Source organism: Eschscholzia californica, unplaced genomic scaffold (genome assembly GCF_041429995.1).
Source record: "Eschscholzia californica isolate CP2 unplaced genomic scaffold, dmEscCali1.0.p SCAF_2, whole genome shotgun sequence".
Classification (NCBI taxonomy): Eukaryota; Viridiplantae; Streptophyta; class Magnoliopsida; order Ranunculales; family Papaveraceae; genus Eschscholzia; species Eschscholzia californica.
The window spans coordinates 1,974,729-1,991,828 of record NW_028238309.1 but is presented as its reverse complement, the minus strand read 5'-3'; the positions used below and the strand labels follow the sequence as shown (position 1 = coordinate 1,991,828).

The window sequence follows — 17,100 nt, the reverse complement described above, 5'->3', positions numbered from 1 at the left end:
TGGAGCAGATGAAAATCATTGGCGGGATACTTTTGTTATTTAGTAAAACGACTGTCGGGGTTCAATAACTCTTTGATAAGTTGCTTCTACTTGAACCGTGAAGACGTTTTAGAACTAACTTATTTTCTCTTCTGAGTAGGTTTAACGACTATGTATATCAAATTTGAAGTAAGATTTGACCAATGAGTCATGGGTGGGTGACACACTGTGACCTACAAGCTTTGAATAGAAATTGTCAATTAAAATGTTGGGTTTGAGTAATTTGTTAGTAAGAATTTGAGAGGAGAAAGTGAAAGGAAGGGCCGGTCCTATGTCCTAAGAAGCCCTAAGCCATTTATAATTTTGGGGCCCTTAACACAAGTCATCGAACCAATCAACCAGTCCATTTTAAATGCTGATTATTGCATAAAAGGAGTAAAATAACCCTACAAACGTAATCAGGAGGCCTTATCAAGTTGGAGGCCTAAAGACACCGCTTTGGTGGCTTTGGGCTAGGGCCGGCCCTGACTGAAAGGAAAGGTTGAAGGAGATTAAGGGATGAGATATTCGGTTGAAGGTGGCAAGGTTAAAGAGAGAGAAGTCATTAGAGGGCAGCTGAAAAACCTAAAACCCAAAGTTAGACACCAACTAAACAAAATCAACGGTCTATATCTTCAAGTTTTTTTTTTGGAAGTCGACTACGATCTACGTTAGTCGTTACATTTGGCATTGATACATCATAGATGTAATAAGCTCAATAACCGCATACTCAAACTCAAACAAGACCGGACCTATAGCCCAACTAGATAGTGGGCTAAAGCTCAACTACATTATTTATGTCCAAATAATTCCAATGGTCTATATCTTCAAGTTAACCGAGCGATATTCTCACTTTTTTGGTGGACAACTGACTTCCACTTAGATCTCAAACAGTCCAAACTTGTTGGACTTTTTCATGGATGCAAAAAAAAGAAATGTCATGTGAGCCATGAGGCAACGGATGAGAAAAAAGTCGAGGAAGTTTTAAAGGCGCCTAAAGAGGCGCTTTTAATACTTGTAAGGACGTCTCTAAAATGGCCCAACTATTTGGCCTAGAGTTTAATACTAGTCCATCCGACACCAAGCCCAAATTACTAATAGTACTGGGGAATATAATTCAGTTCAACGACTGTCTGTAAACAAAAAAAGCAAAGAAGAAGAGAAGACGACGACCAATTTCTCTCTCTAACCCTTTACTACTGCTCATCCTTCTTCTTCTTCAGGTCTCTTTCTCTCTCTAACTCTCTCTCTCTCTCTCTGTACATTTGTTTCATGCTGATTTCCTTGCATGTGTTACTCTTACCCTTTTCCAAGCTTCTAACACCCTTTTAGGTTTACACATTGTTCTTAATTTGTTCAAATCACTTTGGGTTCTATTTTATTTGTTACTCATCTGATTTTGTTTTTTTCTTCCGACGCAATTGCCTTAATCCAATCTAGGGTTTAATATTATGATTGTTGTCTTCTAACTGGAATCACTCATCATTTCTTCTTTTCATAGTTCAGTTGTGGTTCTTCTAGGGTTATGGACTTAATTTCTAAATGCATTTTATAGCAAGTAAACTCAAATTCCAAAATTTGTATAAACCCATTTCTCTTGTCTCAATTTCTTGATGTGGGTATGAATCAATTCGGAGTTTTGATTCTGTTTGTTTTCTGTATGACAATAACTCCTGTTCATAGTTTATTCAAGTATTCAAAGTCTACTTCTAGCATGATTAATTACTATCCTTGTTTACAGTATATACACAGAAATTAACCTAGAAATGTTCATGTTAGATCTTAGTAATGTATTAGTATCAGCACTATATATACGTTAACGTGGCCTAGTTGATGAAACTTAGGGTTGATATTAATGCACTTACCATACTGTTATTCACACATTAGACTATAGTTTCTCACCCTTTCCTAGTTATGGGTTATGTTGCGTGTCGCCCGGTAACTCGTCATAAATCAGACTGTCTTTACTCTTTAGAATCACAGAATCATTTAGACGCCACGCTACGGAAAGCCGGAAACTAGTCCATCTTTGGTGAAACGAAATTAGATTTCAGTGTCATATTTGTTTCCTACTAGGGTTCTTATTTTTCTCGAGCAGATGAAAATCATCGCCAAGATACTTTTCTTATTTCGTCGTCACCGATAGTATTTCCTATGTTCACTCACCTTTAACGAAGTAAAATATCATGCACCTACTATATTTGTCCTGATTTGCCTCATATACATACAATATATGGTACTTGAAGCGTATAAGTGGAGCGACAGTCCGAGTTCAATAACTATTTGATGATTTGCTTCTAGCTGAATGGTGAAGACGTTCATAGGTCTAACCCATTTGCTCTGATGAATTTTGATTCTGTTTGTTTCTGTGTTTTCCGTATGATAATTACTCCTAATTGCTTTCATTTAAGTGTTCAAAGTCCATTTTTAACATGATTAATAACCCTCATTGTTTATAATTATATTTTCCGTATGATAATTACTCCTAATTGCTTTCATTTAAGTGTTCAAAGTCCATTTTTAACATGATTAATAACCCTCATTATTTATAATTATATAACCTTAGAAATAGTTCATCTTAGATCTAGCAATGTATTAATATCAATTTAGGGTTTGATGTCATACTAAAATATGTTTGAATTCCTGGGGATCTTTTAGTTCTTTTTCCTGTTAACTTCATTTAAATCGAAGCAACCCGAAAATGATCAGTCAGAACATGTCTTAATCTTAGATTCTATTGATGATTTGAACGATTACATCGCTAAAACTAGAAAATTATAATGAAACTTAGGGTTGGTATTAATGCACTTATCAATTACCGTACTGTTATTCATCCCTTAGAGTATAGTTTCTCACCCTTTTCTAGTCATGGGTTTATCATTTATGTTGGACATTGGCTGGTATCTCGTCATGAATCGGGCCATCTTTAGGAAAACGGAATCACTTAGAGTTAGACGTCATGCTCTGGAAAGCTAGAAACTAGTCCATCTCTGGGGAAATGGAAGCAGATTCCAGCTTCATATTTACTTCCTTCTAGGGTTCTTATTCTTCTCGAGCAGATGAAAATCATTGCCGAGATACTTTTCTTATTTAGTCTTCACCGACAGTAGGGATTCTATGTTAGCTATGCCATAGATTCTACTTTGGTTGAGTAGGTCTTTATTGTATTGCACAGTATTTTCTATATTCATTCACCTTTCCGAAGTAAATAATCGTGCAACTAGCATATATGGCCTGAACAGCCTCATATACGATACTTCAAGCATGTAAGGTAGAACACCGGTCTGAGTTCAATAACTAGTTGATAATTTTGCTTCTATTTGAGTCGTGAAGACTTCTTAGATCTAACCCATTTTCTCTTATGAATAGGTTTAGCAACTATGTATCTCAAGGTGGAATTGCCCTGGAATGTCGTGATCCCCCCCGACCAGCTAGATGGCAAGAGTCTTCTTCTTCAAAGAGCCATCATCGTTCGTCTACTCGAAGACTTCACGAATCGCAAAGCTACAAATGATCACGGCTATTTTGTCGCCCCAACTACCTTGACGAGCATAGGCGAAGGGAAAGTGAGGCAAGACTCGGGTGATGTGCTATTCCCTGTAGTCTTTAATTGCATCACTTTCAAACCTTTCAAGGGAGAAATCTTAAAGGGTGTCGTTCACAAGATCCTGAAGCAAGGGGTTTTCCTTACTTGTGGACCTATCGAGAAAGTATATCTTGCAGCTCAGAAGATGGCAGATTATCACCATGTCCCAGGTGAAAACCCGATCTTCTTGAATGATAAGCTTTCGAAGATTGAGAAGGATGTCGAGATTCGGTTTATGGTTCTAGGCACGAAATGGATCGAAAGTGATAGGGAGTTTCAGATTTTGGGCAGCTTGGAAGGTGATTATCTTGGACCTGTTTAGTAGTATTGTTCAAAATATGCAATCCACCACTATATGTCTGTCTAAAATGATCTTGGAGCTGAACCATGTAAACAGTAAAAGTTGGAACTGAAGTCTATGGAATTGAATGTAATGAAATGAAATGTTTCTCTCTTGGTAGATAAGTAGTGTCTTTTGTTTGATCCTTCTGCTGATATATAATTGATGATTCTATTGATCATTCGCCCGCATACTAGGTCACCCCCTCAGCTCAGCCTATGTATATACATGAGGGGTGAAGATTGAACTAAACTCCTAACCTCTCAGGCATAGTAGACCATGGAGCAGTACAAGGATGGTCTTGACTTCTGACCAACTGGACCACCCAATTGTTTGTTGGAATTTTAGGTTTCTAGTCAAAAAATCTACCCCTAAACACACATTTAGTCCACCCTAATATTAATATAGGATTTTAAGCCAAAATAATAATTATAATGGATATTTAGTCCAACTTAGTTAAAGTATGTTTATATGTCAAGATTAAAGTGTTTTTCTGTTTATTGATTCTTGTTTTGTTTCATAAATTACCTGTTATTTATTGTTAAAGTTTCATGCTTTATTTCATTTTTTTCATACTTTATTTCATTTTTTTTATATGTGTTATACATAACACATTATGTATCAACAATGTTTCTTCAAAACGGAAAAGGACTAAAAATCTATTTTTTGAGAAGATTGGACCTTAAACCCTTTTTGAACTTTATTTTGGACTTAAAACCCATGGATCCGTGTTTGTTCGACCATGTAATTTTTCGTCTCTGTTTTTTTTTTTTCTTTGTTGAAAGGTCTCTGTCGTTTATATACTGCAAGTTGATTATATAATGTCCATTTCAAATGTAATATGACATATATATAATATTCTTATTTACCTATTGCTTCTAATGGTGTTTGTCCCAAGTTTGAGAGCACATATTAAGGTATAAGAGAAGGACTACTAACAACTTAAAGTCAATATTAAGTGGAAAAAGCACATATTAAGGTCGCAAAATAACATATTGAGTAGTTTTTTTTTTCTGTCTCATAAGGGGCCGCCATAGGGCTTGTGTTATTTTGGTCCTATTCACCAACCGGTGGGGAAGTGTTTATCTATTTTGGCACCCTAAAGATAACTAGTTCACCAAAATAGCTATCCAAGACTTTTTTTTTTTGGTTAGGTTTTCTCATGGCATGTAAACTCAGTTCCGGATTTGTTATCTCTTTAATATTTTTTTTCAGATTTTGTATTTTGTGAAGGATTCATTTGGAAGTTGATTATATTTCGGTAAGGCATAGTAGTGTTCGGTCGACAGACCCAACCCATTAGATTGATTTTGGCCCGAGTAGAATTTGTTTGCTTCTGATCGGTTGGAAACTCTATCAACGGAAATCAATTTGTTTTTGCTTCGGCTTGGGTTGCACCTAAGTCAAATCAATATATTCAAACCGTCATTGATTGATTTTAGTTGCCTTTTTAATCGACGCGATTTAGACGTGTAATTTATTCAAACCGCCATTGATTGGTTTGACATCGCTGTGATCTAAAATGACAAAAAACTGACTGTTGCACTCCCTTATCTCTATCACTCAAGGAAACCATTTTCTTTGTCGCTAGAATTTCGGTCACTTGTGTATGGGTGAAGATGAAACATTTTGGCAGCTCTGATCAAAATGTTAAACATATTTTGACCATAGAGATAGAAATTCTGCGCATAGGTCAATCATACCGATCGAAATTTTGAATATATTTCAATTATTTTGTTAGAATTTTTTCTATTAAATTTTATTTCATCCTTTGTTCTGTGTTTTTATAAAACAAGAGATCTTCAACTATCTAAAATGTTTTATCATTTTTGTGGTTATATTTAAATATCAAAGTATTTTCTTTTCAATATAGTCATTTTTATAATAAATACCATATGATTTAAGTAGTTTTTTTTTTAAAAATGTCTACTTAATTGCGCCTCAATGTACTAGAGACAGGTGCCGTTAGCAAAGACTATCTTTAAATACCCGGAACCTGAAAAACTGGCTCGTACCTAGTGCCCATTATTAACGGACTCGGTTTCAGAGATGAAAACAATCCGACGGCCAAAAATTCAAGTAGACTATTTTGCATCTCAAGATTTGTGCATTAATCTTGACCTTGGTTCGCCCGTGACCGTACAGTTGGTTCATTACTAGTTGGAAGCTGAAGTTTCTTCTTCTTCTGGTTCTAGAGAGAGAAAACTTCCAGTTCTAGAGAGAGAGAGAGTAGAACTACAGTTAAAAGAAGATCTTCTAACAGTCATCATTAGCTCTGAACCAAATTTTCACTCTCGCAAATTGGATTATTGATTCGGACGATTTTCCCGCGGGAAAAAAAAATCAGATTCAGAAAGGTTTTCTTTTCAACGATCTATCTTCGATCGATATTGTTTCTGTGAGTTTCTCTTCGTATCTTTCACTATTGAACTCATTTTCTTTCTTTTTCGTTGATGTATTGTTTCTCTCACTAAAATTCAGATCTCGTTTTCATAGATCTACAAATTTCATACTTATAGAGTACTAGTTTTTTATCTGTTTGTTGTGTATCAAATATCGTCTTTAGTTGAAGAATTATGTTGAATCTGTTCATTAAACGTATTGCGAGCAATCTTACTGTTATTGTTATCTCTCTCTCTCTTTCTCTCTCTCTCTCTCTCTCTCTCTCTCTCTCTCTCTCTCTCTCTCTCTCTCTATATATATATATATATATATATATATATATATATGTGGCATTTTTGTTTTCGGCATGTCAATGTGCTCATAGAATAGATGTTCATTGATTACTTTTACTGTGGTATTAATCATCTCTAACCTTCAAATTCAACCAAAATCCACAACTCTAGGGAGTTTCAAATGTTAATGCCTATGTAGTTGGTCTAGGTCTCCGTCAAGGCCGAGACAGACCGAGAAACTCGGCCTAGACAACATGTATAGCTAATATGTACTAATTAATAAGCTTAATTACCCGAGATTCTCGACCAAACCCTTACATGGTGTCTCGGCCGAGTCAGAGACCCGAGATTCTCGGCCGTGACGGCCGAGTCCAACTACATAGGTTAATGCTTCAAACCTTCATTATTCGCCTCCGAACCATGTTGTAAAAGTGGAATAGTGTGGATTGTGAATTTCTTCGTTCTTCGGTTTAAGGCGAATACTCGTTAAGGATAAGATTGGTTGAATTGAATCTTTTTTGAGTTTGTGTCTCACTATGTTCATGTGTCTAATTGTTTCTAGGTTCACAGTTTGGGGCTTTTAAAAGCACAACAGTTCTCTTCTATGAATTTTGACTACGATACTGATGTTAAATGGTCAAGGATATGAACATCGGGTCCAATTTAGATTACTTCACCAGCTTTCTGCTGGAACATGACTGCAATCTTAATCTTTCTGATTTCAACTAGAAATCTGTTTCTCGAGAAGTCGGCAAGCTAGGAATTGGAACTAACAAGTGCAAGACAAGATGATTGGGAGACCTCTTGCGTTGACGTACCTATACTTGCTAATATATATAGTTCTCTCATCAGCAGTCATTTTGTATAATAAGGTATTTCTCCTCGACGTTTTCCATATAATTATCTTGTACCATAGCCATACTTACTAGTTACTGTTACTATTTTCGTAACCCAATATTGTATTACTTTCTATGATTGGACATGCTTTGTCATTTGAAAATTGTTTCGAACTCTGGGAGTAATGTTATGCTTTAGTATTGAGTCATAGGCATAGTTGGACACTTGGACTTGCCGGGAAAAGATAGGAAAATTTCTCTTCTGTTTTTGCAATACACAATTACATATACAATTTGTCTTGGTCGTTATATATAGTATAAACATTAACACGCAATACATAACAAACATATTATAGTAACATCCAATATATCAAAATAACCTCGCAGTTTTAATTATTATTATGTATGTTCGTATGTATGATATTCATTAAGCATGTATATTGTATTCCAAAATTTCCCATACGCATGCAGCGTTCACATTGAACCATTAATACCTATTTTTGTGCAAGTGTGAATATCTGTATATATCTCATGATCTATGAATTTCACTCTTTGATGTTGATAAATGAAAACCCTTAGAATATTACTTATTAGTAGTCAGGTTTGATCTTCTCCTCAAGTTTATAAGTATGTTTATGTGTCAAAGAATTCAGTTTTAGACTTTTAGTGCCTGAACAACCTATAGTTTATAAAACTGTCTATACTAACTTATGTCAATTTACTTAGACTGAAACTTAAACTCATCTCTTTCAATTGATTTTCAGTGGGTTCTATCTCCTAAATACTTCAACTTTCCTTACCCGATAACACTGACTATGATTCATATGGGATTTTCTGGCTTGGTAGCATTTATTCTGATTCGGGTGCTCAAGGTAGGATTCCCTATCTTACTATACACATCTTTTGTTTTTTGAGCAAATATTGTATCAGATTATCAGCGCTCTTACTATTTTCTTTCTTAATGCGACACAATGATCATTTGAAAAAAAAAATATTATATTCAACCTTCATGCTCATCGGACATGCTCTTTTGTGTCATGTAGACCAAAACATCAACACTAGAAATAAATTTTTTTATTGAAATAACATCAACACTAGAAATAATTTACAAGAAAGAAATATCTGAACTTGTTGACACTGTGTCATTAGTTTATTTGCTTTTGTGGTCGTCAATTGTTTTATTGTACTATACATGATTGAGTAGCATTCCACATCTCAAGCTTTATTCTGTCTGAAGCAAAATTTCCAACTCCAATATTCTCATATCTGTTTATTCTTGTATAGTAAAGTTTCTTGTTTAATCTTTTCAGGTTGTAGCACCAATCAAGATGACATTTGAAATGTAAGGCTATTATTCTCTTTTATACTAAGGCTGTTCTAGTTCTTTGTTTTTATTTTTAGCATTTACATTTTTCTCACTTGAACAATTTAAATGGTTTTGTAGATATGCAACATGTGTGGTTCCGATAAGTGCCTTCTTTGCGTCCAGCCTTTGGTAAGCAGTAAATTAATTGGAATTTACTTGATATTTGTTTACTTTGATGTTTTTCTAAGTTGCCATGTGAGTAGTTGGTATATGATTATCTGATACTCTTAAATCGACTAATATTAGGTTGTAAAAGTTTCTAAAGTTGCACCCGAGTTGAAAAAAGAAACCCTTTAAGATGAAAAGCTTGTAAGGCTCGTCAATGGTTTTTGTTATTGCCTACTTATTGTTGGTTTTGACTAGTTAGACGAACTTGAAAGTGACATCTGTGTATAACCTTTCACAAGTGAGAAACTGGTGTTCCTCTCCATTTCGTCTAAAAGAAAGAATTGTCTAAAACTTGTATAACTGGGTTCCTACTAAACTTTATATTTTTTGTTACAGGTTTGGAAACACTGCTTACTTGCACATTTCTGTCGCCTTCATCCAGATGCTCAAAGCTTTAAGTATGGTGATACCCTACTGAGTTCTGTCGATCCGTGGATTTTTTTTGTCAATGGCTGCTTATTTTTTATGCTTGGAATATGCAGTGCCAGTTGCAACATTTGTCATGGCTGTTATATGTGGAACTGACAAATTAAGATGTGACGTGTTCTTGAACATGTTGCTAGTCAGCGTTGGTGTTGTTATTTCATCCTATGGGGAAATTCATTTCAATGTAGTTGGTACAGTTTACCAGGTTACAGGCATTGTTGCCGAGGCTCTTAGACTGGTTTTAACTCAAGTCCTTCTCCAAAAGAAGGGCTTGACTCTGAATCCTATCACCAGCTTATATTACATAGCTCCATGCAGGTACTTAATTTTTATGGTTTAATATCTTTTCCTTTTCACTTCATGAAGAATCTACTAAATACTAACAGCTGAAACGATGCTTTTCACGTGCAGTTTTGTGTTTTTGTGTGTTCCTTGGTATTTCCTGGAGAAGCCAGATATGGAAGTTTCACAGATTCAGTTCAATTTCTGGATTTTCTTCTCAAATGCTCTTAGCGCTCTAGCTTTGAACTTTTCGATATTCTTAGTAATTGGTAGAACTGGAGCAGTCACAATTCGTGTTGCTGGTGTTTTGAAAGACTGGATCTTGATTGCACTTTCAACTGTCATCTTTCCCGAGTCAGCAATTACTGGGCTGAATATTATCGGTTATGCTATTGGTACTTCTCCTTCCATCTTCATAACTTGTGTGTGTGTGTGTATTGATATATAGCTTTAGCGTCAAAGAAAAGTACCAGCATTAGTGTTTGAGTCAAGGGTTTTTCCGATATTGGGTCTGGGTCACAGACTAACCTATGACCCAGTTGACGAGTGGCTCGTTACAACCGTTTGACCCTAAAGCTAAATATCCCATATATATGTATATACACGTCTAGATGTACTCATAAATTTATATATGGATTGCAGCTCTAGTAGGTGTAGTCATGTACAACTACTTAAAGGTCAAGGACGGTCGTGCATCTCAGCTTCCATCTGAAAGTATTGCAGAAAGATCAACAAAGGTACAATCGAAGCGACAAAACGTGTTGTTAGTTAACGGGTTCTGTTGGTGTATGTGAATCTAATTGATTTAATGGTGCAGGAATGGAAGTTAGAGAAGAAATCATCAGACTTATATATACCGAATAAAGGCAAAGACGGAGGAAGCAATGGTTCTACAAATTCAGATACGAAAGTGGATGAGGAAGCACCTCTAATTCCATCATCAAGATTGTCTCATATTGGTAGAACCCAGGTTAGCAGCCAAATAACATGATACATGGCTATAGTTGTAGAGATTTTTTGAGTAATTGATGATTTTTCTTGTAATCAAGCAATCTCGAACATTGAAACTTTCTACTCTTCGTCGAACAAATTTAGAGAAGATAACAGGGAACACTTCAAAAGAAGAAATAGGAACGGTTTTGGTTTTGTGAAGAAATATCATTCTTTAGCTGATCATGTTTTGCTTAATATCGAAAAAAAAAAACTATATTCCTTGTAGAATCGCCATGTTTTGGAGTATCCGATTCTCTCATTCTGTTTTGATGGTTTTGAGATTTGATATTGAATATAGTATTCCAATTCCCACTAGGGCCATGTTTGTTTAATATCTAAATCAAATGTATCTAAAATCAACTCTAATCAATGATATATTTATTCTTCAAGCAGGGTTTTATCCTAAAATAATAACATCTGAAAGGGGATTAATTGATATGAACTAGCTCTTAACTCTACTGATCGATTTGGTTTCAAAAAAAAAAACTCTATTGATTGATTTTCAATTGTAACAGTGGTGTTATTTTTTGTAACAATCTTCTCAACCTTAACAAATAAATGTAAGACTAAAGGTTAGAAATGAGAACGAACTTACAACAAAAAGCTTGTTACCAACTGTGGTTTTTAAAGTTATTTTTCCTTACCATTTGAATCTGAAAATTTGAAAACCAATCGGAATCTTTTTTTAGTAAATGTACTTGAATTTTATCTCTTTAATTTTTTAATATATGAAGTCTATAAAAAGAAACTACTATTCAATTGCCTTTTTGTCCATCAATTGGCATGTTCATAAGCTAGGTTCTCAGTATACCTATTTTTCTAAGAACAAGTTGCACAAGTTGCATGTATTCAAATAAAAATAGGTAAGATACTAAGATGACTAGACTTTCGCACCTTCTTAGAAGATAACAACCCCAACTCTCTCTGACTTCCTTCTTCCTGCCAGTCTTTCCCATCCATCTTAGAAGATCATAGTCTGTCTAGCTAGATCAGCCCATTAGAGATTAACTGCATCTCCGTGCCCGCCCAGGACCGACAATTAAGTTTACGGGTTGGTTGGTTGGTAGGCTGTTTGTGCAGCAAAGATGGATTCAAACACATACCATACTATATCATCAGGAGATATTAATCAATTGAAACTCATAAGTTCAGACAACCTTTCCTTCCTATCAACGCAACACCAAAAGAACTCAAGCCTTCATATTGCGGTTTTGTTCCGAAAAATACAATGTGTAGAAGACATATGTAGTAGATGTCCACTCCTTCTTACAATACAAAACTTGAAAGGAGATACTCCTCTGCACATTGCTTCAAGATTAGGGTTGTCTCGTATGGTTGATATTCTCATTCATCATGCCAAAGACTACAATGGTGGTGGTGGAGGAGTTGGGACAGTCTCAACTAGTCCTCTTTCCCTGCAACATATGGTGAGGATGGAAAATAACAACAAGGATATAGCTTTGCATGAGGCAGTACGGTATCATCGGTTTGAAGTAGTGAAAAAGTTGACGGAAGCTGACCCAGATCATCAACACTCTGTTAACAATGACGGTGAGACTCCCCTTTACCTCTCTGCTGAGAAGGGGTTGTATGATTGTGTGTATCAGATCTTAGACGCATGCTCGGGCTCCACTCATACAGGTCCCTGTGGTAGGACTGCTATGCACGCAGCGATAATGAGGAGAAACTCAGGTACTATCTCTTATTTATTTACGGTTGAAAATAGTCCTATATGGCCTATTCATATCCTTATCGAAGATGCTACTTGTTTTTTTTTATCGTTGTCTGAATCCCTCTCATCTGAAAGTGAAACGTCTGACTCAATTGGACTCAAAATCAACCCAAACCAGCCAGTCATACGGGCCAGAGTAGACTTCACAAGTCATACAAAAACTAACATTCTCAAATCTGTTTCGAATTAATTCAGACCTCGAGTCAGATTTTGAGTTCTGACTTGGGAAAAAGAAAACACTACCTTAACCCTTCATAATAATGTTACAGATATTGCAACGTTACTACTAGAGAAGAGGAAAACTTCTATAATAAGAGAAATAGATGAGAAGGGATGTGGTCTACTCCATTATGCTGCATATTATGGTGAGATTGAGATGGTTGCTAAGTTATTAGACTCTGATCCCTCACTTGCAACTACTACGGATAGGGACGGCAAAACAGCTCTTCACATTGCAGCCAGTAGTCGTTGGTCTAGTAGGATTGCTTATGGGTATGAAACTCACAAGGGTACACTAATTAAAACTTTCGTAAGTAGAATTCGTCGAAGAAGTAATGTTTCCTTCAAGTTTAGAGAATACTGTACCATAGATTCTTTAATCTATCGATTTTTGTATAAGGTAAGATGGTACCTATCGATTTTACGAAAGTGGGATCCTGTTCCAAGTGTGGGAATAATAAAAGAGGTGACGGATCGTTGCCCGGAGTGCTGGGAAGTATTAGACAACAATGGACAGAATGTTCTTCATGTTGCAGCTGAGAATGGACAATTAGATGTTATGAAGTATATAGTGATGAAGTCAAAAATGGCATCGAATCTTATAAACGAGAAGGATAGCAACGGAAACACGCCTTTGCATCTGGTACTGAAATCCCGGAGTATGCAGTGTTTTGAAGTTCTTTGCAAATACCGTGGAGTGAATACGAAGGCCATCAACAATGCTGGTTTAAAAGCTCTCGATATCGTTCTCAATAGCTTGGTAAATTCTCAGCCTATGATATACTTGTGTTTGTCATTGCTAGCCTCATTACTCTTTCGGTTTCTTATCAATGCTATTACACTTAATTGATAATTAGGCCGATGCAGAAGGATCGTATAAAGTGTTCCTATTGAAAGCTTATGGGATTCTGTGTGAAGGGTTTATATGGATCAATGGAGGAAGATTGATCAGAGAAGAAGAAAGACGAAAAACAATAACGGGTCTTCCTCATTTGCGAACAAGTAAAGACATTGTTGATTATGACATAGAAGAGAAAGATAAGAAAGAGAAACTAACAGAAGCTCAATTGGTGGTAGCTGCACTAATAGGTACTGTTTCATTTGCAGCTGGTCTCACGCCACCGGGCGGCTATCATAACGACGGACCATACGAAGGTAGGGCAGCTTTAACAAACTTAACGACATTCAAAATATTCGTAGTTTTCAATAGTATAGCTATGGTCCTCTCCGCTTCTGCTATATTCATCAACTTCTTTCCAAAAACGCAAGTTCGTAAAAACAGGGGTATTTGGTTCAACTCACTCTTGAATGCTCAACTTTTCATTTCTTGTGCTATTGTTGCAATGGTGGTGGCGTTCCTCACAGGCGTCTTTGCTGTACTAAGCCTTTCGCCCTTCTTTGCTTTGATTGTTTCTCTTTCTAGTGCTTGCTTGTTCATTCCGCCTTTCACCAGTCATCTTCGTTATTGTTTAGATGTCCAGAGTATCGGTGAGTTCGCATAAAAGGTGTAACCATTTAGTCCTCTATAAAAAAAAATCTTTTGTAAGGTAGAACTTGAGGAAATATAATATCAAATTGTTCAGTCAGTGTAATTGGCTGTTTTATTCTTCAAGCAGGATTTCATCCTTCCTTTTGACACATCAGTCGATTTTCATTATTGTAATGGGGAATTATTTTCGGTGACAGTTTCTTAATGGTAACAAAGAAATGGAAGACTAAAGATTAGAAATGAGACAAAGGTTACAACAAAAAGAATGAAAATTGAAATCCAAACCCAACATCTTTCAATTGGAAAAATCTAGATGGTTCGAAAATGCTGCCCCAATATGGCCTCCATTACTATTTCTCCTTTAAAATATCAATTCATATAGAGGTAGGTAAGAGTTGCCTAGACTTTGGCACCTTCTCATGAGAGAACCCAAGTCTTCTTTCCTCTCCAATTAGAACCCATCCCTCTAACTTCTTTCTTCTTGTTAGTCTTTCCCATCCATCTTAAAAGAACATATACTAGCTGGATCATCTCATTTTAGGGATTAACTACATTTACGTGCGGACGTGCCTTGCTGCTGAAAAGGGGTTGTATGATTGTGTGTATCAGATCTTAGACGCATGCTCGGGCTTGGCTCATACTGGCTCTTGTTGTAGGACTGCTATGCGCGCAGCGATAATGAGGAGAAACCCGGGTACCATCCGTTACTTATTTACTGTTGAAAATAGTCCTATATAGCCTAAGATGGTATTCATTTTTTTCTTCTCATTGTCCGAACCTCACTCATTTGAATGTGAAACGTCTGACTCACAATTTTTACATGTCAAACTCACATTCGGGTTGATTTGGTCAATTTTCATTACACAAAAAAGTTGACAAATAGAACCAAAATTCAACCAACTTGAACCCATGCAGAAATCAAAATTTTAAGGATACAAATAGAGAAACTTAGGTTTTTTTCTTTTGCCATGGGACTCCAACAGTCATTGGACTAATTATGTGCATAAATAAGAAGATGATATTGGAGTGTAACACATGTTGCCATATAGCTCACATGATATTTCATTTCTCTCTGACCTTATCATCTTCAACCAAATATCTCATCCCTTAATGTCCTTCAACATTTTCCTTTCACTTTCTACTCTCAAATTCTTACTAACAAATAACTCAAACCCAACATTTTAATTGACAATTTCTATTCAAAGCTTGTGGTCAAGGCCTTCACAAGACTTGTATCTCCACTTGCCCATATTTGTGCACACCTCCTCTGTCAACTCTTAGTGCAAATTTAACCACTCAAGTCATATTAATCCAACAAACACATAGGTTACAGCCTCAATCATCTACTGTTTCGACATGATTTTTGAGGTAACAGATGGGCTTCATATGTCTTAACATTTACTCCAGCAAGCTGCTCTATCTAGGAATGAAATTGCACTATGAATTGCTGGACTTGCTCGATTCATGATTCACATATCCCAAAGTAAAAGTTGGCGTACCAACCGCAGGACCCAAATATCTAGGAACCTGCATAATGTGGATCAGGCTTAGTATAGGTCTGCTGGAGAGCAACTTAACAGAAATAGCGAGATTATCATCTAACCCCAGTTTTAAAGGATCTCTGTTCTTCACTTGATTTAAAAAATATTCTTCTGTTATTCAGAGCATTTCCAGGAAGCTGGCCTGACACTCTTGATTCCAAAAGATACCAATTTATATTTCCCACGTCCTTGGGACTATTTCTTAAAGTTTAAATTAATAACGTCGAGAACTATTTTTCATTACATACTTGTTACCAAAACCTTCATGCTATGTGTAAACTATGGATGTGCCTACATGAATTAGATAATGAAAACGGTTCTTACTTGATCCTTTGGATCCCTATTGTGATGACGTTTTGACGAAGTCCCAGGAATCAAGATACACATTTCCATCAACAATCTTAATCTGACACCACAACAAATAAAAACTATGAGTTGCTATCAGAAACAGTTTATGGAGGCGGATCCTGCACTTGTGCAGATAGCATGTTCTTTAATAGAAAGCAAGTGTCGAGAAATTGACAAGTTTTCAGACGCAGTCAACCTAAGAACCTAAAACAGTAACATATCAGTTTATTCTTAAAACATTTCACAAGGACATGACTCACTTATAAGAAAGCTGCTTCGTGTCTTCATTCCAACCCTCAAGATGCGGATCTAACAGAGCACGGGTTCGAGGATTTATCTGAAATACATGAGGTAAGCCTAATATAAGCTAGCATTACAACGCCAACACTCCACATATCATACCTGCAGAAAGAAAATTATGTTGCGATGGTAAGGCAGATGTACCAAGAAATGAATGAATGCGTAGGAAAACATAAAAGTGAAACAACTGTTTTACATTTTATATGGCAAACTAAATAGACTACCATAATATTTTATAAGCAGATTCAAATTACTATATAACGCTCTCAACAGTAAACGGGAAAAGCTTTGACATACTTTTGTTACGTTTCTGGGGTCCTGGAACCATCTACATTAAGTTTATGCACAGCACAAATATCTATAACTAAGGAAACAATTCATACCTTGAAGGTCCATTTGACCCATACATATGTTTGACAGTGAACTCGTCCACTGCACTACCGAAGTCAATAATGCGCCTGAAAGAGATAGAAGATTACAATCTAGTTGGCATCTTTAGAACACGAAAAATATCTAAATGTTAATTGCCTGAAGGCCTGGAGCAAAAGACTACCGCAAATGTGACCCGTAAACCAGAGCAGCCCGTTGTCTTGATTATTGTAGAAGGCCAATATAAAAATCCATTACAAAAGAAGGCTGATCACACCCGTCGCATACTTAGACATTCAATAAGCAAAACTTTTATCAATCCGACCAGCTACAACTAACATTGTTTAAATTAAAGTTGGAGACACGACAAACTAATATCAAAATTCCAATTTATGAAGCCATAAGAACATTG

The 17,100-nt window shown here is 36.1% G+C and overlaps 3 protein-coding genes across 6 annotated transcripts in view; all 3 read left to right on the top strand.

Moving 5' to 3' along the window:
* The window catches only part of LOC147555152 (protein ACCELERATED CELL DEATH 6-like), a 53,003-nt gene extending 38,750 nt beyond the window's left edge, over positions 1-14,253 (top strand). Inside the window, exons 1-4 of one of the 4 annotated variants that reach the window (XM_086661664.1) lie at positions 10,563-10,912; positions 10,989-12,382; positions 12,692-13,401; positions 13,499-14,253. In XM_086661664.1, coding sequence (XP_086517790.1) covers positions 11,776-12,382; positions 12,692-13,401; positions 13,499-14,143 — 1,962 coding nt within the window. In that variant the 5' untranslated portion in view covers positions 10,563-10,912; positions 10,989-11,775 and the 3' untranslated portion in view covers positions 14,144-14,253. Of the gene's footprint in view, positions 1-10,562; positions 10,913-10,946; positions 12,383-12,691; positions 13,402-13,498 lie in introns of those variants that run through there. The other 3 variants (XM_086661662.1, XM_086661663.1, XM_086661666.1) reach the window with 3 other exon arrangements.
* LOC147555154 (DNA-directed RNA polymerase V subunit 7-like) lies at positions 1,155-4,066 on the top strand. Its single transcript, XM_086661679.1, has 2 exons — positions 1,155-1,241; positions 3,388-4,066. Exon 2 carries the CDS (start codon positions 3,399-3,401, stop codon positions 3,924-3,926), a length of 528 nt encoding a protein of 175 aa, XP_086517805.1. The 5' UTR covers positions 1,155-1,241; positions 3,388-3,398; the 3' UTR covers positions 3,927-4,066.
* On the top strand, positions 5,956-10,853 carry LOC147555153 (putative sugar phosphate/phosphate translocator At3g17430). The gene is made up of 10 exons (XM_086661667.1): positions 5,956-6,342; positions 7,182-7,491; positions 8,220-8,327; positions 8,766-8,797; positions 8,900-8,950; positions 9,326-9,387; positions 9,472-9,733; positions 9,827-10,092; positions 10,340-10,434; positions 10,515-10,853. The coding sequence occupies exons 2-10, from the start codon at positions 7,408-7,410 to the stop codon at positions 10,686-10,688; spliced, it is 1,134 nt and encodes a 377-aa protein (XP_086517793.1). The 5' UTR covers positions 5,956-6,342; positions 7,182-7,407; the 3' UTR covers positions 10,689-10,853.
* Positions 14,254-17,100: the final 2,847 nt, after the last annotated feature.

What these genes read in the sequence shown, in the direction of transcription:
- LOC147555153 (XM_086661667.1), top strand. Translation starts at nt 7,408, where the DNA reads ATGATTGGGAGACCTCTTGCGTTGACGTACCTATACTTGCTAATATAT. An exon ending in TTCTGATTCGGGTGCTCAAG is followed by an intron (nt 8,328 to 8,765) that starts GTAGGATTCCCT and finishes TAATCTTTTCAG; the next exon opens with GTTGTAGCACCAATCAAGAT. An exon ending in TATTACATAGCTCCATGCAG is followed by an intron (nt 9,734 to 9,826) that starts GTACTTAATTTT and finishes TTTCACGTGCAG; the next exon opens with TTTTGTGTTTTTGTGTGTTC.
- LOC147555154 (XM_086661679.1), top strand. Translation starts at nt 3,399, where the DNA reads ATGTATCTCAAGGTGGAATTGCCCTGGAATGTCGTGATCCCCCCCGAC.